Genomic DNA, 22,587 nt, shown 5'->3' with positions numbered 1-22,587 from the left:
ATTAACTCACTAGTGCATTGTCCCAAGAAAAAAGATATTCCATTTGGGAGAACTACTAGTTAACCTGTCTTTAAATCTGTTTACTTCAGTGTAATACTTTTGTACAGAACACAGCTTGGTAGGTTAGGTTGAAATAATGGCTATAAACCTCCATAGAACAAAATACAGTAACACAGGTCTATTTTTTTTTTAAAATGCCAAACTTTTACTTTTTTTTTGCTGTTCAAATTCACTAATGCACCAGTTGTAATCTGCAGTCCCCTTAGCAAAAAGCTTGCTTTATGGTGTCATGATTGCTTTTGATAAAAGACACTGCCGGGCTATTATTTTCTGATTCCCTCCCCCTCCCCCTCCCCCTCCGACCAACGTAGCACGGCTCCTATCAACATCTCCCCCACCTCCACCTAACTCGGCACTAATAGCAATGGGCGGAGCAAAAGGTAGTCACGCCCTCAACCCTAGTTCGCGCCTCTTCACTGCGGCAGGAAGGACATCATCGCTCCGCCTCACATCCTTAAACCGTCCAAGGCTCTCGTGCACGCTACGTGTGTACTATAGATTTCGCGCGCGCGCTCCCTAAAGATCAGTTTCCGCTCTCCCTTCGCCGCCATTTTGAATCCAATACTTCCATTTTTTCGACAAGCGCTATTTGAACGCTTAAAAAGAAATAAACCCGCGCAGCTTGTAATAAACAGAATCTTAAAGAACATGTTTTCATATTTGATTCATCAAATTTAAAAACATTGCATAGTCCTCAGGAACAGACATTTATGTATAATACGTGTGTTTGTGTGTAATCTCTTCCGGGGTTTCAAACCTAACGGCGCCTGAGCGTCCAAAACCCTGTAATTAAGTTTACAGTATCTCCCTTGACGGCCCAGTTGCGCCGCCAGCGCGTTTCCATGACTTTTTCGGTTGGGAAAACGAAAACGGATTTTTAATTTGAATCGGCCCAGCCCTGGGAGTAGGAGAGGGGGAGGGTGGTCTCGCGGTTTGCTTCCGGGTCACAGGCGGCCATTTTGTGGCGCTTAAGTGCTCGGGGAAGGGCGGCACCTCGCTCATTTGCTCGTGGCTGCGCGGAGATGGTGGTGAGCGAATGAGGCCCTGTCCGCGCGCTTGAGACCCGACCGCAGGTCCCGACACCTGCAGCCCCAACGGAAGAGGCCTTCGGCCACTACTCCTCACTCCCAGCCCTCTCGTCACGCGCCTTCTCCCCCCCCACCCCAGTCACCGCTCCGCTTCTCCGGCGTCACCCCCTCCTCCCTTCCCTTTCCCCCCTTTCCCCTCCCGCTGCTATGAGTTACGGGCGGCCGCCGCCGGACGTGGAAGGCATGACCTCGCTGAAGGTAGACAACCTGACTTACCGCACCTCCCCGGACACGCTGCGGCGCGTCTTCGAGAAGTACGGCCGCGTCGGAGACGTCTACATCCCCCGCGACCGCTACACCAAAGAGAGCCGCGGCTTCGCCTTCGTGCGCTTCCACGACAAGCGCGACGCGGAGGACGCCATGGACGCTATGGATGGGGCCGTGCTCGACGGGCGCGAACTGCGCGTCCAGATGGCCCGCTACGGGCGGCCGCCCGATTCCCACCACAGCCGCCGGGGGCCCCCTCCGCGCCGGTACGGCAGCGGAGGCTACGGACGTCGGAGCAGGAGGTGAGGGGGGGAAGAGAAGGCCCCGCGGCTGCTTCAGAGGCCGAGGCTGGGCGGGTGGAGTGGTGTATGGAAAGTGGGATCTTTGGCGCGTGAAGGTAAAGGGAGTGATTGTTGCGAGTAACTTGAGGTGGCAAACGAAAGGCCTGTGTTCTTTGCGGATCGCTTTGGCTCAGGTCGGCGGGAAAAGAGCTGGGCCACGTGATCCCCGAGAGCGAGGGATCGAATGGGCGGCGCGGAGTTTTCCCCTTTAGGCGTCATAAACGAGATCTGGCTGGGAAATAGCATTGTGAGTTTCTATCCGTTATTCAATCCGCCCTTTTTTCTCCCTTCTCAATCCTTTCTCTAACCCGCCCGCTCTCCGCAGTCCTAGAAGACGTCGTCGCAGCCGGTCCCGAAGCAGGAGCCGCTCCAGGTCCCGAAGCAGATCGCGCTACAGCCGCTCCAAGTCCAGATCCCGCACACGATCCCGGTCTCGTTCCACTTCCAAGTCCAGGTCTGCCAGGAGATCGAAGTCCAAGTCCTCTTCTGCCTCCAGATCTCGCTCCCGATCGAGGTCCAGGTCCAGATCAAGAAGCCCCCCGCCTGTTTCAAAGAGGGAATCGAAGTCGAGGTCCCGTTCTAAGAGCCCTCCTAAGTCTCCCGAAGAAGAAGGAGCTGTGTCATCTTAAGAATATGGTAACGTGTCTGGCGGCCTACTGTATTTGCATGCTGTATTGTAGCACTCTAGTGGGTGTGGGTCTTGAGACAGGATTCTAGCGTAAGTAAATCCTAATGGGGCATGTTCGTTTCTGAGGAGGGCATTTTAGCTTATGGCTAATAAAATAAAATGCAATTTTTTACAGAGACTATATTTGTGTTTTGTTGCAATTAATAGCTTGCTTTTTAATATCTATTGTTTGAGACGCAACCTATTTCTGAAATGACTATTTCTTACTGTTCTTACCCAACATCTGCATTTTCCCCTTTAAAGCTGCGGTCTCCTGTTTGCTTAAAGAATATTGGCCAGTATTGCAGATTTTAACTGATTTGGCTGATCCTCCAGGGACCAGTTTCTGTGGGCGTGTATTGGAGCAGGTTTGTCTTTAAATGTTAAAGATACACTATCCTGTTAATGACCAATCAGTCCTGTGTTTACAATGCTGAACGGCATCCAATATTTTAAAAGTGGAAGGTGAATTGCAAGAGCTAATGGAAATCAGTTATCTAAAGTACGATTGTGGGCTTCTAAGGATATGTAGGGTGGGGAAAATGGATAGTGTGTCTTTAACCTCCCTCAAATTGTTTGGTCCTGTTTTTTCAACGGAAGTGGGCCTAGAATTGTTAAGTTACACAACTATTTAATGATTCTTCAAGGTTTTGAATAAGAACTAATGCCTAATGTGAATTGGGCTGGATTCAGGTTAAGGGTAGTTCGATCTTAGACACTATGTAACATCAATAATGGAGATTCAACAGTATCAAAAAATTCTCATGCTGTCTACATTAGTATCCAGTATCATGGTGGGAGGTGGGCATTGCACATTTCTAAAACAGTGAGACAAGGCCAGTATTACTAGGAATCTGAGAGCATCCATAAAATATGGAGGACATACAAAGGGGTACCTTGCTGAACTATACCTTTTTCAAACCTAGATACCGTCAAAAACATGAGAAACCTACATAAAGGAAGCCCTGGAGGAAGTACGATCGTTAGAATCGCCAGTCCATTGGAGAGATCCCGGCACAACCAACCAGCTGTTGAAAAGGTTATTTTGTAACACTTTGTCTAACTTTTACTTTACTTTTGAGCCTCAAATGGCAGACTTTTACATTTATGTGCCATTTTGTTGCTATTATTCAAATTTCTTGTAATTTAGTGAAGTGAACGACTACAGATTTCATTATTGGCTTGGATATGTGAGGTAAAATTTTCATTTTTGTTCATGTAGTGCTGATTTTGCAAATAAAAGTGATAACTAACTTGCTTCCTCAAGTTTATTAAAGATCTATGCAGCTGTGATATGCTGAATAGCTTAATGCTGTCCACATGCTCAATTTTTGCCTTTAGTCTCAAATTCTGAAATTTTTAATTCAAATGCATTTGCAAATACTTCGTTGAAATAGTATCTACAAATCAAACGTTAAACTTTACAGCTGACAATTATTTTGAACAATTTGTTTTTATCAGACAAAATTCTAATCTCTTCTCTTATGTATTTTTGTGCACTAGGCGCAGTTGTGTAGCAGTTGAGTAATGCTGGTTAGCTGTTAAGGTGGCGTGTTGCAGTGCAGAGTGCTTGGCTGTTTCCTGTTTTCTCCTGATTGCTCCTGTAACGATGCCTTGTCGTGCAGAAACAAATGGCTGTCCAGTTAATTATAATTGCCTGACAACTGCACTTCCAGTCACCCGGGCCTTGCATAAAAATAACGGAGCATACAGTGAGCACATCTAGCTGGTGGTAAACACACCTTATTTTTTTCCAGAATGGTAAATTAGACCATCTACATATGTGAACTTGGATATAAACAAATGTAATGTTAAAAGCATTTGATTCATTCCTCTGTAAGTTCTGATATGGAGTATCTCTTACAACATTCTATACTATAACCACTGTGTCTGTAGTTTAATAAAACACTTACTTGGTGTTCAGTTTTTTGAACTCTTATATCCTGACTCTGCTTTGTATGTTAGAAGGGAACAAAATCTGTCGTCCTATTTCAGAACAGTAGCTAATGTGTATTAACCTTCATTTATATATAACAAATCACATTTGGAGTACTTTTCTTTTGAAATTTGTATGAATTGTTCCAGATTTGCAGGATAGGTGTTAATAATGTACCTCTACAGTACACACTATATAGTAGAGCACACAGATGGGAATATTGCACACAAGTCATTGGAGGTGTTTTCTGGGTAGTGGATACATGAAGTAGGAAACTAAACTGACTAAGCAGAATATGCTATCTTAATGTGAGAATGGCTGCACTAAAACTTTTAATAAACATGCTGTGTACATTGACAGCTATGTTGGGGGGCAACTGCTACTTCACTGCTTAATGTCGGGGGAAGAAGACTAGGATCCCTTGAAATGCAAGGAAAAGCACCACCTCATGGTGCCACATAACTCCATTTACTTAAGAGCAGGCATGGCCAGACGTGGCCCTCCAGATGTTTTGGGACTACAACTCGCATCATCCCTAGCTAACAGGACAAGTGGTCAGGAGGAGGATGGGAATGGTAGTCCCAAAACATCTGGAGGGCCACGTTTGGTCATGCCTGTTTGAACAGCATCTATTGTAAACTGGCTGAATGTACAGCTTGCTAGTATACCCAACCCAAATGTGTTAGAGGTAAATAACTTTTATTTTAAAACACATCAAAGCAAACCTCTCTTTTAAACAGTAACAGGATCTGACTTGGTTGCTTTATTTGTTGTGAGGATCAGCATTTCAATAGTATGTCTCCCCGGAAGAGTAGAGCCTGCCAGTTGTTCCTTGTTGGCCTCAAAGGATTGCAAGGGCACACAGATGCTTTCCATTTCCCATTTGTGAAGCAGTCCTTCAATAGTCCAGTCAGCACTGAAAGAAACACCAGTCAGCACTTGAATCTTTATCATTCAATACCTAGGCTTGTGTAATCACCAGCGTATTTTAAAGCTGGCTCCTCAGTAACACTTCAAGGTTCCAAGTCACAGAACACCTTGTAAAAATACAAAAATGGTAATAAACTAATACTGTGCACATTTTAGACCAGGGTCCATCAGTATGCCCTGTGAAAATGCTTGAAACAAAATACCAATACAAATACAGCATACCTCCTGATTTGATGTGTGGTCCAGAACTGAGCATGCAGATTCTTTTCCATTAGGTAATGCACTGTACTTATAACATCTTCAAAGTCTATGAAATAACGAAAGTATTTAATGCAATAATACTGTAAAAGTGGTGGCATTTTACTTTTGTGCCTTTTTTACTTTGGTCTTTAAAAACCTAAGCTGCCATTTATTCCATGTTGGAGAAGGGATATAAATGTGTATAAGTTTGGAAATTATTTGCACTGTATTTGCTGTACAATGGCATAAATACTGTTATCAGAAGTATAAGTTGTAGTAACATCTATTCTAAAAAGCCTCTTCATATAGGCTTTGTTCTTTTAGAGTGTGTGGGGCTTTCATCCAGTTTTGCACACAAGTTCTGTCTGTTTTTCAGATCTTGACCCAAGTTTCTACAGAATGAGACTGCCAACCGCATCCTTGGCCCATGGCTATGCTGGCTTGGGCTAATGGGAGTTGGGGAACCAAAGGTTCCCCACCCTTGCAACTATATTATTTATCCAGCTGAATAAAAGTACAACCATTGTATCTGATTCCCATTTCAAAAGAAACTTCCCATGTGACAAGTGCAGAAGAATATTACTGTTCACACACACACACACACGGGTGTGTGTGTGTGTGTGAGAGAGAGAGAGATCAGGTAGCTTTACATAGCCTTCACTGGTCTGGACCAATTTTTTGAAGAAAGCGCAGGTGGAATATTCTGCCTATCTACCACATGCCGATAAAAGGCCACAGTGTATGTTCCCATACAGCCATGATAATGGTTATTTGCAGCTCCTAAGATTGTAAAAATTAAATGATTACAAGCACATAAAAGAGTGAGGAAGGTGTGTTGCTGTCCTATTTGTGTCAGGTGCCCAGTTCATTGTGCTATCACTTAAACAATTGAATCAAGACTATTATAGTTCATCAAGCCATGGCTTGATGGTGGAGTAGACACTTCACAGACAGGTGTGCTGGGATTTGGCTTCATTAAAATACCTTGGGTAATGAGAAGAGTTTGAAAAGTTCACTACATGATATCAACAGCAGGTCAAGATAGATTTCAAATCCTCACAGCCAAGCTGATGAGACTTAAAAGTCCCAACAACATCTGAAGGACCAAAGGTTCTCCAGCCCTATAGACTAGTGGTTCTCAAACTTTGTTTTTACTACTTTGCTAACAGTCTTGATGGAAACAGTCTTTCTTTTCTACAAGTTGCAAAATATTTTTGTAACTAGTTTTCATTTCTGACGTGCTTCCAGCTTGAAGGGATTTTTGTTGCTGTTCAATACCTGTATTTTTAAAACCATCACAGCATAATGAAAATAGTGGCCCCCAGGTCATGGCATTCTAGCCTGCTTAAGAATCTGGCCCTCATCAAAACTACATCCCAAAAAAAGTGTAGGACCAAGTTTTTTTCACATAGACCTTTTGCAATAGAAAATGCTGACCAAGATGAGTAATGGTCCAGAACAGCTGCATATTTTATTTTTTTGTGGACATGTTGGCCAGTCTGCTCTTGTTGGAAGGAAGATTGGAATATAAGAAAATGAATTCATTTACATATAATTGACCAATGATACTTAGTCTGATATATAAACGAAAAGCAAATATTTGCTACTTTGCTAGATTTCCATGAGTCAGTAATTTAAGAAAAACTCCCATTTACTTTCAAAGTTGCTCTATCCTAGTATACTCTTGCAGTGCCTCAAATCAATGATTTACCATTTCTGTCATTGCAGAGCTCCCACACTTTGTGTTTTGATGATAGTTTTAGGAATTTCAATATATTGCAGACCAAGTCAAAGATCATGTCAAATACTTAATTCGCAAATATTCTAAGAATGACACCTGGACCTTTAAGCAGGAAGGAATATCCTTTTTTATTCCTTTTAATTTCATATATATATATATATATCGGGGAATAATACTTTCTTCACCAATTTGGATAACACACATGGCAGGCCAAGGAGAGCTGAGGAACTACTCAGGTTTTTGTAGCCACCATTCACACCAATTTAATTTGGTGTCAAATTCTATGCTATGCTATCTTCACACGGATGCTCAGAACATGAACAGCAGTAGATAAAACTTTTGAGTTACCTTCTGGTTCGAAAAAAACGTCGGATGCCAAAATAATGTCCACTGGAGGTAAGGCCAATAGACTGGGTGATACATGACCCCAGGTGAGTCCTATGACATATACTCCTGAGAGGTTATTCATCTGGCAGCTTCTTCGACAGTTGTCCAAACACTGAGGGGATTCTGCGTTATCTGACAATATAATTTCTGCTCCGCATTTTGCTGCCACTATCCCAGGAAGACTCACACCTGCTCCAATCTAAACAGAGTAAAAACTTATTTTTAACACCAAATACATGTGTAACAAGTTCAGAACTTTAGTACAGCATGGGTGTGTTTTTTCCTCATGATCATCGTTAACTGCTAAATGACACAAATGAAAACATACCAGCAGTTTACTCACTAGAAGCCTCCGTTTCATTGCACAATCCGATTTCTAAGGTCTTTTTCTACTTAGAACCATTCTAGAAAGCAGTAATTTAATCTTTGATTAAGTGTTTCCTTCAGAAATGAACTGTGTCAACAGTTGTGATCTGGTCTACATTTGCTTGTTGCAGTTTTTTTAGCAGGAAAGTTTGAATGGGGAAGTAGGTATAATAGTTGCATGGTCTGCTACCCGATTGATATGGTCCATGTCCCAGAGATTTATGGAACTAGGGATTCCTGAATACTATAGAGGATTTTCCAGTGGATAGAGTTGATCCTGTCAAAGCCCTCTCTGTTGCAGAAAGCTAGATAACATCTGAAGGGTCACACCCATGTTTTAAAAACATAGTTTTACTTTATTTTAAAATTACAATTTCATACTATAAACCTATAATCCAAGGTGTTGGATTTCGATGTGAGTTTTCAGGGCCTACCCTATTCCTGTGACTAATCTGTTTTCACTTTTTAATTGTAAGCCGCACTGAGACCTGCTGGCAAAGGGCAGGTAAATTTTATAATGAAGATGATAATAAAATGATTACGATGATTTACCTCCAAAATTCTCTTGCCGCAGACTAGCCTTCTATGAAACCACACATATTGGGCCAGAACCACTGCACAGGGCCAAACGTACATGCCATATTGGGGATCAAGGACCTGAAAAAAGGACATCTTGCTGTGAAACATGGTTGATCCAGAAACATTTTTTAAAGAAACATGATACAAGTGCATTTTAAGTTTTCATCAGTTTTCCTTTTTGTAATGGGATTTTTCATTAGAAACCACATACTTACAGAGAGCTGCAATTGCAATTGTGTAATACGTCAAGGGGGAATCATGTTTGTTTTGCAGAAGACAATTGTTTTTTCCTGCTGGGTGTCCATAAAAAGAGTTGCTGTCATTGATCAGCTATACAGTGCCAGTGAAATTCAGTGAAGCAAAATGATGGTTGCTGGTTGCCAGCATAACCAATATAACCACATATGTAACACAACAACTGAGACCGTTAACTTTTATTTAGATGGCCAAGCAACAGTACCATGCTACCATGTGTAATGACTCCAGGATTTATTAGAGTCTATGTAATCTAAAGTAATGTTACAATCTTAAACGAGGCTAGCAGGAGCATTGAACATTTGCACATTTTAAAGAATGTCCGTGTTGCCACTATTATTCCACCAGTAATGTGAACTCTTGTAACTTTATCATAGTTATAATCAGTGCTTTTTTTCTAAAAAAAATGTTTAGGGGTACTCTCATTTTTGACCCAAGAAAATCACCATTTTATAGTTTAAATCAGAGGAAATAAATACAGTACAGTAAATAGACAAAAGCACAAAGATTCACAAAATATTTAGGGGTATGCGTCCCCCACAGAAAGAAAGCACTGGTTATAGCCAATGTCAAAAAAAGAAAAGATGTGTTATGGAAGCATTTGTCAACCATACGTTGTATTTGCTAAATTAACATATAGATAAGAAGTCAAATTACCTATAAAGCACTTGTGCATAAAGGACAAATAGACAAACACACATACTCTTCCTACTATTTTTAAAAACATAAATGCAAACTGCTCAAGTTTTGACCCAGTCTGGCACATCACTGAGGCATGAATCATACATTAAACATGTGCAAATGGTCGAGACAGTGCAGATATCCTGTGATTTTTTAGTTGTGAGAGAGTAGAAGTGGCAAAGATCTGCAGAGCAAATAGAAGCTTGAGATACAAAAGAGACAGGAAAAAATTCCTGAATTCATTGATTTGTCCTACAAAATGATCACCTGTACCTTACTCCAGTGATTCACAAATAATGGAACAAATTGTGCCAATGGACCAAAGGAACATTATGGAAGAGCCATCAGATTTCCAGCTGCTGGTGAATGCTGGGGAAAAATCAGCATAATGGACTAACAGTGCAGTCTTGTACATCTCTACTCAGAAGAATGATCCATTTAGTTCAATGGGATTTATGCCCATGTAAGTGGGCACAAGGGACGCGGGTGGCGCTGTGGTTAAAACCTCAGTGCCTAGGACTTGCTGATCGTCAGGTCGGCGGTTCGAATCCCCACGGCGGGGTGCGCTCCCGTTGCTCGGTCCCAGCGCCTGCCCACCTAGCAGTTTGAAAACACCCCTGGGTGCAAGTAGATAAATAGGGACCGCTTACTAGCGGGAAGGTAAACGGCGTTTCCGTGTGCTGCGCTGGCTCGCCAGATGCAGCTTGTCACACTGGCCACGGGACCCGGAAGTGTCTGCAGACAGCACTGGCCCCCGGCCTCTTAAGCAAGATGGGCGCGCAACCCCAGAGTCGGACATGACTGGCCTGTATGGGCAGGGGTACCTTTACCTTTAAGTGGGCACAAGATTGCAACCTAAGTGGTTTCCACTTTCAGATCAATACTTGAAATTTAAATACTCCTGAACTAAGATGAAATGTTGTCATTGTGACCTCCTTGTCAACAGATTTGAAAAAAAAGCATTACTTTTCTTTTGCCACAGAATGCCCTGCCAACCCTTTGCAGGGTGGGACTAAAATAACAAGGCTACCTTTTCATCTTCACAATTCGTTTTATTTTAAAACGAAGCTTATCCCCAAAAGATAATATTTTTAAAATCCTATAAAATCTTAGTTTTCTCCAAGGAGTTAACATCTAAACAACTTAGGTGATTTTGCCTATCAAAATAAATTAAGCGGCTTTCATTAAAATGTCTCCAAGTGGCAAGCAACACCAAATGATTTGTGTGCAATTTACTAGTAAATGCAGACCCATTTGATACATATATTTCTATATATGTATCTCCTGCCCCATGTTTCTTCTGCTTTAAATTGAGCAGTTCCAAATTCTGCTTCCTGCAAATACGCATTTAAAAAATGAGAATGGATCAGCACCTCAGGAATAAGCACCACTAGCTGATCTCTTTCTTCTTCCTCCTCCTCCTGATGCTCTCCTGCAAACCTGTACTCCCTCACACTGAATTTGCATTCCGGCTCGCACATGGGAACCCTTTTCCCCGCAAGAAGGAAAGCTCCCGGTACATAGACAGACAACCATGCGGTGCTTCCTGAGCTTCGGCTGTATCTTACTCGCTTTCGACTGATGTCTAAGTGGACCATTCGCAGTCAAGAACGTTAAAGGCGTCTTCCGGCCAAGCACCCTATCGCAGTCAGTTACGAGGAGGGTGGGATTAGGAAAAGCAGCAGGCGGGTTGATGGAGTTTGTGCTGTACCAGAGGTCCCTCGCCTTTTAATTTTTGTTTTACTCAGTCTTCATGGTTCGGCAGGATGTGCTTCTCAGGCGTTCCCCTGGAGTACCCCTGTTGGTTCAATGAATGCATTACTACTCCAGAGTTAATAAAATAAAAATCTAATGAGGTGAACTGCGGGGACAGAACACCTGAACCAACACACAGTGAAGAGCAGCTGACTGATAATGGCCAGGAGCTTTCGTGGATCAGAGCCCACTTAGATGCATGGAAGTTCTTAGTTCTTGGTTCTTTCTAAAGAACTTCCGTGGGACCTACTTCCATCCGATGCACGATATCAGGCACCTGTGATCACACCCACGTTGTGACGTGGTCCTCATCCCTGCGCAGAGTCCGGCAATGTCTATGGGTTGTTAGCAAATAAGGAATGCCACATGTTGTTTCCAAGAAATATAAAGCACCTTCCACTGACGGAGCATATCCAGCATGCTTTGTCCATGAATTGCTGCAATCGTTTGCACACTTGCTGGGACTGAGCCACTGACTTTAAGTATGATTCGACATGCATTGTTTAACCATCTCCTCGAGCGATGGTTGCAGCCTTTAATGCGTCTCTTTCTTTCCTGGAAGGGGTAACTGTCGTGTAGCAAAAACGAAGGGTGGGATTCAACGAAGTTCTACTCAGAGTACACCTATTGAAATTAACTTAAAATTAAATTGTTCTTGCATTTCAGTGGGTCTACCCTGAGTTGAATACCACCCAAAGAGTTGTGTGTGTCCCCTTATGAACACATGCATTGGGGCAAAAGCTTTCGTGACTTCAAGGCCGCTTCACGGTGCATCTGAGGAATCTCGAGCCCACGAAACCTTATGCGTTAGGATTAGGTCTTCATGGTGCCACATGCCTGTGTGATTGTTTCTCTTCTTTCAGCCTCTCCTCTCTTACAATCCAGACTGACATTGGGAATGGGCTTTCTGACCCACGCCAGCCAGCCAGTCAGATCTTATGCACCATTCCTCCCTAAACGGCAGTGAAGTTCCCGTTGTTGTTGTTTTTAATAATAAAAACAACAACAACGGCAAAAACCTGCCACAACTTTTGCCCATTTCAATGCGGCGACGCATCCCCTTGAAGGTGGGCGACTGCCTTCTCAAGATGGCGGCGGAGGCGGCGCCGCTTCCTCCGCCCTCCTCCAATCCTTCCCTCTCGGCGCCCTCTTTCCGCTGCCAGGGTCATCCAATCGGCGCTGCCTGCGCGAGGGAGGGCCGAGAAGCGCCGGCCAATAGGAAGGAGCGATGCCTGGAGGGAGGCTGAGGAGGTAGCGGCGTTTGGCGGCGGAGCGAGGAGGCGCGGGCGTGAGGTTTCTGGAAGCTGCGGGGCGCTGCTCCTTCGGGCGGGGTGTCTCCGCGGTGGATCCGTAGCCTGAAGAGACGGCGGACGAAGGAGGAGGAGGAGACGGCGGCGAAGGCGCCGGCAGCGGGAGCATGAACCACAAGAGCAAGAAGCGCATCCGCGAGGCGAAGCGGAGCGCCCGGCCGGAGCTCAAGGACTCCCTCGACTGGACCCGGCACAACTACTGCGAGAGCTTCCCGCTTAGCCCCGCAGCCTGCAAGGTGAAGCGGGCGCGGGGAGGTGAAAAGGGGCAGGAAAATGGCGGGGCGGGGAGGGGGAGAAGGGCTGTGGGGCGCAGGGAGTCGGGGGGAGGCTCAAGGCCGGATCCTGCGTGAAACCGGGCAAGGTTAGGCAGGTGCCAGTCCTCCCTAGGGGCAAAGGGGCTTGACCCACAGCAGCCACCCCGTGAACGCGTGCCCGTTTTCCACCACATAGGGAGTATGTGTGTATATATATACTGTATATAATATGTAAACAGGTATGGGGAAAGCAGAAGTCTTGTGATCCCTTGAAGACTAAGGTGTATTGTGGTGTGAACTTTCCTCGACTGGAACCCGCAATCACCAGAGGCTGCTTGTATGCACTTGCATGCTTCACTTAACTCTGTGGCGCAAGCTGATAGATGTCAGCTCAGAAGCTGTTGTTCAGTGGGGTCTACTTTCACGTAAATGGGGATAAGGCTTTAGTCTTGTCAGTGCAACTGTTGCTGCGGATTTGAGGTTTTTCCCGCTGGCATTTTAAAAAAAGTACTTTGCAAGAGCATAAGTAGCTGCTCTTTCCATATTTTCTTCCATTTTTGTCCTGCTTTCTCCGACCATGGAACCTAAGGTGGCATATAAGTGGTTGCCAGGCGGTGTCAGACTGAACACCTCCATAGCTTCAGCTAGGTGCCTTCAGAGCACACCCTGGGAGCAGAAAGCCGTTTGGGACTGTCCTGCCATCCATGGTTCTTTGTTTTATATGGTACAAGGACCCAGAGAGAGTGAGTTTATGAGTGTATGCTGTGAAAAGTGGTAGAACACTTGTTGCTGGAGATCTGGGAAATAAATCGGTTGTTAACTCAAGAACATCCGTATTCTCAAGAAATTGTATAAATCTTGTCTCAATAGTCTTGGAGGGGAAGCGACAAAAAGTAGAACTTGTTATATACAGCATTCTAAATTCGCCAGGTCCCAAGGGCAGTTGTGACCAAGTGAAGATGCCCAGGTGCCAGGATGGCACCTGACATCTCTGCCATCTGGAGGTGGAAGCCTGGGGATCCTTGGATCTTGACTGTCTTCATACACTAGCAACACATCCAGTTGAATTCTTTCCATTATATTTTATCTGCGCAATTAGAATGAATTTTAAGAATCAAAAAGTCTTACTGAAAAATAGAACTTTTGAGTTGTCTGGCACAGAAATGGCATCTAGACATTCTGTTTGGATGACTGTAATCCTGGTTTACGAAGGCATTTGCCTCCTAGTGTATATATCTGAGTTTCTAACACTGAATAAGGAAACAATTTTCAAAGGCTCATGGTGACAAGTTTCCTTATGTAACATAGAATCCTGTGTCATCTTTACAGTGGGTAGTTATCAAGGAAACATGAATCTAATGCTTCTTGTCTCGTTCTGTTTTTTGTATCTGTAGCTCTATTCTCGGAGTGGAAAGCAACCTTTTAAAATTCAAATCATAAGCACACCAAAAATAGTCTGTTTCCAAGAATATTATGGACCATAAAATTACTCTTAATGTGCAATCCTCCGCACATTGAACTTGGTGGGGCTTCTGAGCAACTCTCCATATTATCAGGCTTCATGTGTTGCAGTTGTTTACAGATCTGACTGTTTGACATAACTTGGTTATCTTGAAACTTTGGAATCTTTATGGTGTGACATAAATGTAGGAGGGGAATCTGTTGATGTGTGTTGAAATACAAAGTAATATCTTATCTTAATGCATAGCAATTTAGGCATGAAGAGGAATGGAAATTTCCATTCAAGTACTTCACTATTTGTACAGAGAACTTTTAGCTGTAGCAAGAATCTTGGGTGCCTTTGGATTAAGTTGCAATGTTTTCTCTATCCCTCTGATTTCACTCATTGCTTCATGGTGATGATTCAGATATACGTTTGAACAATTGGGATATTGTTAGTGCTGTGCCTCATTTTAATGAGGAATAAGAACAGAATCATTTAGAACTGCATGTTTTCAGTGTAGAACAAAATTTATGTGTTTTGAAGCTTTCCTATCTAAAGTGGGATCTGTAATTGTCAGTTTTATTGCTATATTTTAAATTCCTTTGTACACTGAGGCTGCCCTCTCGTATTTGTTTATCTGAGAGTAAGTCCTGCTGAAATCAATGGGGCTTCCATTTGAATAGACATGTATATAGTTGCACTAAAGTGTTGTAGAAATTATATTAAAATAATTATTACCATACACAATGTTTTTCCTTGAGGGTGCCAGTTAAGGACTAGAACCTCTTGTATTTCATTAAGCATATCAGATTATCTGGCCATTTAAAAAGATATTTTTAAAAGTGTGGATCACATAGTGCTATTATTCAGATGCATTCAGAATAAAATCTACTGCCTATTGGTTGCCTGGATGAGTCTATTTCCTTGTAGAACTAAGGAAGATTTTTTGGGTGGCGGGATTTTAAAGACTGCTTAATGCATATTTCTTATTGACTGGTTGATTCAGTATAAGGCTTGCTCTGCACTTGTTCTGTGGAACTTAACATGGTCACTATTATTCTGCAGTATTAAATGTGCATTATCCTGCATTGAGAACACTTTATCCATCTTTCAGGACAATGTGGAAAGGGCAGACGCACTCCATTTGTCAGTAGAAGAATTTATTGAACGTTTTGAGAAGCCTTACAAGCCGGTTGTCCTCTTAAATGCTCAGGCAGGATGGCCAGCTCAAGAAAAATGGACCCTGGAGCGTTTGAAACGCAAATACAGGAACCAGAAATTCAAGTGTGGGGAGGACAATGATGGGTACTCTGTCAAGATGAAAATGAAATATTACATTGAATACATGGAGACCACGCGGGATGACAGTCCCCTCTATATATTCGACAGCAGCTATGGAGAGCACCCAAAGCGTAGAAAACTCTTGGAGGATTACAGGGTGCCCAAGTTTTTCACAGATGACCTGTTCAAGTATGCAGGCGAGAAGAGAAGGCCGCCTTACAGGTATAAACTGGTTATTTGATGCCTCGGGATAGAAACAGCAAAGGGCAGTGATTTTTAAACAGATGCACAGTCCATCAGGGGTCCAACATTTTCCATTTTCCCTGCATATACAGCATAGGTGCGCCAGAGTTGTTTTTATTTCAGAACTTTCACTAAAAGTTAACAAAAAACATAATAGGGAAGAGCTAATGAGAAATGGAGAGATGTAAAAGACCCATATTTTACGGAAATGACCTTGTACTTCCTATGCCAACGCCAGATGTTCCTCCTCACTCCTACTGTCACCCTTTTGGTGTATCATTTACACAGTTTTGGCTTACATTTTCCTATGCTTATATATACTTTTCATAGCTACATCTCAGGGTAATCAGGTTCCTTACTTTTTTGGGGGGTGGGGTTTCCACAGTTTCACACTCGTACCATGTTAACATATTTCAGTAACAAAATTATGGTACAGATCATTGGTTCCCAAACATGCCCCCCCACAGAACTGCTAGGTGCTACATGATTTCCAAGTGATTTTTTGTTGCTTCCTTTATTTCGTTTACTGTGTTTTGCTATATTACAATTTGCATTACATAGAATTTCAAATTGCAATACAATGTGAAAAATAAAATTAAAATGCCCCAGTCTCTTACACCTTCATTTTTCAAAAGGTATTCTAATTTCTGTTCTTCATTTGGGTAAATTTGCTTTCTGTCTTGCCTTCTGTAGGCTTTTTTTGACTATTTACTATTATTATTCATTAGATTTGTACACTGCCCTTTATCCATAGATCTCGGGCAGTTCACATTATGCTGGCATAATCATAGATTTTAATTTATTTTTTATATGCCACCAACCTTTTAATTGCCTTTGTAACATTTCTATGGAGACGTCTCCCCAGGTTCTGGGATAACTCAGCCAGATGGGGTGAAGAAGGGTTCGTCTTGGATGGGAGGCAGAATAATGCAATTTCTAGTTAAATGAATAGCAGGCTTGGAAAGGCCTCTGGAGAGCTTGGAGAAAGCTGCTGGTTAACTTAGGCAATACTGAACTAATGGTCTGACTTGTATAGAGCAGCATAATTTTTATCGTTCTTTCATCTCTTTGCTTTCATCTCTCCTCAAATATAAACAAAAGATAAAGCAAACTTATCTCAGACTGCTTTGGAAATGGAAAGAAAACACTTGCTTTTGAGAAACACGTTAAGGAAAATAGCGGAGTTGTTTGTAACCCTGCTGGGTTTTTCCCTCTGTGCAGATGGTTTGTGATGGGTCCACCTCGATCAGGTACAGGCATCCACATTGACCCTTTGGGAACCAGTGCCTGGAATTCCTTAGTCCAAGGATACAAACGCTGGTGCCTCTTCCCTACTAGCACTCCCAGAGAGTTGATCAAAGTGACTCGTGAGGAAGGAGGGAACCAACAAGATGAAGCCATCACTTGGTTCAGAGTAATATATCCAAGGACTCAGCTTCCCACTTGGCCTTCTGAGTTCAAACCCTTGGAAATTGTGCAAAAACCAGGAGAGACTGTCTTTGTACCAGGTAAGGGCTTTTATTAAGTTTTGTGCTGAAGTGAAGTTATAAAAAATACACATGTGGTGCAGTATCCAAGTCTGGACAGATGCGAAACAAAGTGTCATAAGAGTTCTTCATAGATTCTGTTATGTTAGGCTGCGTGTGTTGAACAAGAAGGATGCATAGCAAATGTGATGGGAGGTAATCCTGAAATAATGTATACTTTAGCAAGGCAACTGAGATGGAGATGTGCTAAACCTTTGAAGATTAGGAAGTGGGAGGAAGCCCCTTGAATAATGTCCTTTCAGTTCCAAGCAGATTAACTGGCACAATAGGCAAGATAATTTGTCAGCTTTGAGACTTCCACGGTGAAATGGAAGCAGAAAACGAAAGTGGACTCCACTTGATCTTGCTTATTAAAATTACTTTTGCGCTGCATCTCTTGTCACATCTGTACAAACCTGCATCTCTCCAGAAAAGGTATATGAAGCAGGGAAGTAAACACTTGGACCCTCATTTCAATTTTTTCCTTAGGGAAATAATCTCTCTCCTTCTGTCTCCAACTTTTAATTTCAGAAACTCAAGTACATGGGTATTATGGTCTCTGGCAGGTTGGGACTGACCCAGTAGCAAATACTGGTTCTGTGATCTGTGGACCAGATCAGGTTTTTGGCTTTTAAATGCACACTTCTAGGACGTGAGCCAGATGTCACATAATAACCAGACTGGAGTAGGCCTCTGTCTCTTGTGTTTGGAGGATTTTTGGTCAGTTGACAATTGTCTTTGTAGAACTGTTGATTCCGTATCAGAAATATATCACAGTCTTCAGTTAACATGAGTTGCCTTGTCAGTTTCCTTTATAAACTGTTTTTGTCTTAGGTGCTTGTAACTTTCATAAGAAATGTGTAAATGTAATCAATTGATCATGTCTTTAATTGTAGCTTTATATGTGAGGGAAATTAATATTCTTGTCATAAAAAGTCAGCTTAAAAATAGATCTCTGGTATTTGATACAGAGTTTCTGTGCAACATAGATTACATATTAAGTATGCCACTAACAGTGGAGGAAACAGAATTCCATTCTTCCTGTGACTCCTTTGTTCTTTTAAAACCATACTGAAGCAAAACAAAACAGTTTTGTTTAAATACAATAGTTTTATTTAGTTGAAACAATAAGATCCCAAATAAAAACCAAGCTATTGTGCTTCCATTTCATTTATCATTTAAAGTTCATTGTGTCTTCTGTCTTACTTGATATATTGATTGGATGCTGTGGCTAACAGCCCAGCCTTCCACAGATTTATTTGGAAGCAAGTCTCACCATGTTTGGTAGGACTTCCAAGTAAGTGAACACTCTAAATCCTATTGAATCCAGTGAGGCGTACTTCCAGGTAAATCTGCAAGGGACTGGACTGCATCGCATGTTCTCTCTGTGGAGAACGTATAGAGTAGGTCCTCACACTTTTAAGGCAGAGGTGACTGCCACTTTTGACCAAATTTGTAAACCTTTGTGTTTATCCCAAGACATTATTGGAATGAGTATTGTACGGGAGACATGGGTTTCAAAGATGCTTCTTATACACCTCTGTTTCCATGCTGGCAGGGGCTGATGAGATTTGTAGTGTAATAAATTTGGAGGACACCAAGTTGGGGAAGGCTGTCCTAGAAGGATGGCTCATCAGGTGAACAGTCCCAGAGTATAAGGAAACCCTTTTATTTATCCACTGTTTGCTAAGCAGTCCCTTTTCCTCTTCTTATGTAGTGTCATGCTCTGCCACTCTGAATTTTCTTCATTGATGTCAGTCAGGGGTTGATTTGGGGACAAAAATACTTATTTTCATTCCCATATATGGGTTTGCTTTATTTATAAATTTATACCCTGCCTTTCCTCCCAAAGTAGGTTGTTTTTTCCTTTTTCAGTTTGTTTATAATGCAGTAGGATACTGTTCTTCATTATTGTTTTTATAGTTGTACACCTTTGGTCTACATACTACTCTGTCCTCCATGTCAGGAAGGAAGATTTTGACATTGTTCAGTTTCACTTATCTCAGCTTGTCCTGTTGTAAAGACCAGGGATTGTAGCTTGTAACAAAGTTGGTTGTCGGTTTCAAAACAAGCCAGCTTCAAACCCTGGTTTCTGAAACTCTCTTTTTAAGCTAGTCATGGTTTTAAGAACATTTTCCTGTTCCAGTGAAAGTAAAATGAAATGCTGCTGAAGTCGCCCTCTTGACGACGGGTTACGTTAGTCTGAGCCACACAACTCATGCACATCATGCTGAACACTGCATGGTTTATCACAATGTGTGAAGATGACCACTGTCTAGGAACTGGGGTTCTCTATAAAAGCAGGAAAAGTCTCAACTTGTTTTTGTTGTCTGCTAAAGCCTGGCCTGGAGTGATTTAGAAAAGACCTTATCCCTGAGTTTCTTGCACATTCAGAGTACTTGGGGAGTAGCTTTTGCAGAGGGCCTTGCCAACCTCTCACTGCTTTTTAGAAAGATGAAAAATTTCTCCCCTTTCCTCACACTTTTAAGGCAGAGGTGACTGCCACTTTTGACCAAATTTGTAAACCTTTGTGTTTATCCCAAGACATTATTGGAATGAGTATTCCGGGAGACATGGGTTTCAAAGAATCTATCTTATACACCTCTGTTTCCAAACATGCTTTTCCCTATTTTCAAGCCTACATTTAAAAATAGCTTCCTTCGGTTGGTTGTTTATAACCTTATGTGGTGTTGCATTTGTAGGTGGCTGGTGGCATGTAGTTCTCAATCTTGACACAACTATTGCTGTCACTCAGAACTTTGCCAGCTGTACAAATTTCCCTGTGGTGTGGCACAAGACAGTAAGGGGAAGACCAAAATTATCAAGAAAATGGTACAGGTGAGAGATGTGATCATTACTTCTGTGGTTTCCCAGATGCTGGCAGTACAAGCTAAATGTTGCTTCCTGCGTACACCTGGAATGATGCTTGACAGAATATCTGAAAGACAGAAGTGATGAAGGTGTACTTGTTTTTGCATTTTGGAAAAAGATTGTGGCTTTCTAATAGCAACATCTTGCATGTGGTCCAGAAGGAGAATTAGGCTTCTGGATTTCAAGATTCAATAAGGTGACTCAACTGTGTTTTAAAACATATAGTTTAAGACAGGGAATGCATTTGAACACTTTGTTTAAACTTACAATTACCATCTATCAAATAAAAATGCTATTTCAGTAGTTGAAATGTATTATCATGGTGAAAAAGGATGTTTTTGAGCATTAGTTAAAGCTATTCTAAAAACAGATGCATTCTCACTCTGTTGTGAGTACTCATTTCTCAGATTACCTATGTGAGTAGTCTGATCTGGCTTCCCATTGAACTGATCAAAAGGAAAGGCCCATCTAGTCCAACATCCTGTTTCTCATTTTCGCCTTTCAGATTCCTTTTGAGACGCTTACAAGCAGGACATATGGGCAATAGCCCTCTCCTGTTGTTTCCAGCAACTGGTATTTTTGGTGGCAAGCTCAAAGTTGCAATGGTTACATTATGGGAACAGGCCTGCTCGAACTGTTGAGTGAATTTGGATCACATTTAAGCAGCATATTGGGAACTGAGAACATCTGTATCCCATTTCTTATTTTACCTAGATACTGTACATGAGAACCCCAGTCAATATTGTTAAATTACTTTTAATAAACACTCCAAGTTGCATGTAAACACAGACTCCAGAATTGTAGCTGATGCATTTGGCTAGTGAAATAGTCTGCTGTGTCATATGGGCTGAAGATGCAAAATGTACAATAATGTTGCCATCTGCATGTATATCCATCAGTTTGTTTGCCAACAAATATTTCTTGAAAATTTGTCTTCAAGGGTCCTAAAACAGGAACATCCTGAGCTGGCTGCACTAGCAGATTCTGTTGACTTACAGGAATCAACAGGCATTGCTTCTGATAGTTCTAGTGATTCGTCCAGCTCTTCAAGTTCCAGTTCTTCAGACTCTGATTCAGAGGTAAGTTACTACATCAGACATGCCACATATTGTAAGTCACGGGTGGGGTTGTATGACAACAGTTCTGGGGTGGGGGATGTTGACTTTCAGGTGGTGTGCTTTAGCAAAAATGATTGCATCACTAGTTCTGGTCCCATATATAAATGGTTTCTATATTCTCCAACCACTGCAGATGATCTAAAAGGTTTTGATGGTCAGTAATATCAACAAGTGAATCTTCAGCAAAAGGTGGCAGTGTGGGATGTTCCTGTTCAGGGTCAACCATCATGTTTTTCATTTCCTCCCTCTATTCAAGCAACATTCTGTGGGGAGTGAGCACACTCGGTCACCATTGAGCTATGCTTGTTTTTTCTTCTAATTCTTCTTCTTCTAATTTTGTACATGTGATATGCCACTGTAAGATCTAGGGAGCTGAAAAAGTCAGTCTCCAGGCACAGTCCACCAAGGAATACTGAAGTGGCTTAATTTCCAAATCTTGGGCCAAAGCCCAACTGATATGGGTCCACCTCCACCTTTGGCCTAGATTCTAGAAGTGTAACCATCATGTTCAAAAATGAGACTTAATTGCATTCTACCCCATCTTTGGACATCTAAATAGGAATATAACAGACTCTTAACAGCTCAGATTCTAGGGGCCTCGTAATCACTTCAGATGTCACCATGAAATAATGCTGTTCCTCAGGCAATGTAGACATTATTATTGGCTAGCCATTATTACTAATCAGTGATCAGAATTGCTGTTTTGATAGTCAGGATTTATTACTGTCATTTCTTGTTTAGTGTGATTCTAGCTCTGAGACGGAAGGAATGATGCATAGAAGGAAAAAGCGAAGGACATGCAGCATGATGGGGAATGGCGATACAAGCTCCCACGATGACTGTGTGAGCAAAGAGCGCAGCTCCTCCAGGTGACCAAACAAATTATGGAAGCTCATCAGATTTGTGGGGCTGGGCTGCTAATTGCAGACAAGGAGAGTATAAGGGAGTTGTCCATAAAGGGAGGTAGCTTCACCATGTGCTTGTAACCCACCTTACCCCACACATCTCCTTTCTCATTTCTAATGCTCTAAACTGGGACTTCTATTTATCAAAAGTGCCTAGATTTCTTCACTTTTGATTCATTTTGATTGCTTGTCCAACTCACAACTCCTTAACTTGAAAATGGTAATGTTGTTAAGGTATAAAAATTCTATTTCTAGGAAAGAGAATCAGATTCCATGCTTATAGGGGTGTTAAGTGCTAGAGCTGGCAACTGAGGAATGAGACTTGAATAGCTAATCATATCTTGGAAAATACTTCTCAGGTTTTTGTAGTTTTTTGTAGCCTTGACTTCATGTATCTGCGGT

General features: G+C 42.2%; 3 protein-coding genes across 21 annotated transcripts in view; 2 read left to right on the top strand and 1 right to left on the bottom strand.

The window, feature by feature from the left end:
* Positions 1–995: 995 nt before the first annotated feature.
* On the top strand, positions 996–4,302 carry SRSF2 (serine and arginine rich splicing factor 2). 9 transcript variants are annotated; one of them, XR_014560982.1, is made up of 5 exons: positions 1,020–1,657; positions 2,022–2,332; positions 2,628–2,731; positions 3,290–3,402; positions 3,867–4,302. XR_014560982.1 is itself a non-coding variant. In XM_083725965.1 (3 exons), exons 1-2 carry the CDS (start codon positions 1,296–1,298, stop codon positions 2,323–2,325), a joined length of 666 nt encoding a protein of 221 aa, XP_083582091.1. In that variant the 5' UTR covers positions 1,012–1,295; the 3' UTR covers positions 2,326–2,332; positions 3,290–4,302. The 9 variants fall into 9 exon arrangements, 3 of the variants coding, with proteins under 3 accessions (XP_083582090.1, XP_083582091.1, XP_083582092.1); XR_014560983.1 differs by having other exon boundaries at positions 3,290–4,302; XR_014560984.1 differs by lacking the exon at positions 2,628–2,731 and having other exon boundaries at positions 1,021–1,657.
* Positions 4,303–4,979: 677 nt separating this feature from the next.
* METTL23 (methyltransferase 23, arginine) lies at positions 4,980–12,209 on the bottom strand. 3 transcript variants are annotated; one of them, XM_083725948.1, is made up of 5 exons: positions 11,484–12,209; positions 8,516–8,620; positions 7,559–7,796; positions 5,452–5,536; positions 4,980–5,215 (listed from the first exon to the last, which is right to left on the bottom strand). In XM_083725948.1, the coding sequence occupies exons 1-5, from the start codon at positions 11,487–11,489 to the stop codon at positions 5,032–5,034; spliced, it is 618 nt and encodes a 205-aa protein (XP_083582074.1). In that variant the 5' UTR covers positions 11,490–12,209; the 3' UTR covers positions 4,980–5,031. The 3 variants fall into 3 exon arrangements, with proteins under 3 accessions (XP_083582074.1, XP_083582072.1, XP_083582073.1); XM_083725946.1 differs by having other exon boundaries at positions 10,852–12,203; XM_083725947.1 differs by lacking the exon at positions 11,484–12,209 and adding an exon at positions 11,047–11,205.
* A 220-nt stretch (positions 12,210–12,429) lies between these two features.
* Positions 12,430–22,587, top strand: part of JMJD6 (jumonji domain containing 6, arginine demethylase and lysine hydroxylase) — an 83,545-nt gene continuing 73,387 nt past the window's right edge. For 3 of the 9 annotated variants that reach the window (XR_014560973.1, XM_083725887.1, XM_083725886.1), the window contains exons 1-6: positions 12,450–12,779; positions 15,356–15,744; positions 16,987–17,273; positions 19,994–20,129; positions 21,103–21,241; positions 22,022–22,149. Coding sequence is in view for 6 of the 9 variants with exons in the window: in XM_083725887.1 (XP_083582013.1) it covers positions 12,651–12,779; positions 15,356–15,744; positions 16,987–17,273; positions 19,994–20,129; positions 21,103–21,241; positions 22,022–22,149 (1,208 nt within the window). In the remaining 3 variants the exon portion in view is untranslated. Of the gene's footprint in view, positions 12,780–15,355; positions 15,745–16,986; positions 17,274–19,993; positions 20,130–21,102; positions 21,242–22,021; positions 22,150–22,587 lie in introns of all 9 variants that reach the window. The other 6 variants (XR_014560971.1, XR_014560972.1, XM_083725889.1 and 3 more) reach the window with 4 other exon arrangements.

The sequence above is a fragment of the Podarcis gaigeae genome (assembly GCF_964106915.1).
Source record: "Podarcis gaigeae genome assembly, chromosome: 2".
Taxonomy (NCBI): Eukaryota; Metazoa; Chordata; class Lepidosauria; order Squamata; family Lacertidae; genus Podarcis; species Podarcis gaigeae.
Note: the sequence above shows the minus strand (reverse complement) of the source record. Positions and strands in the feature narration are given on the sequence as shown.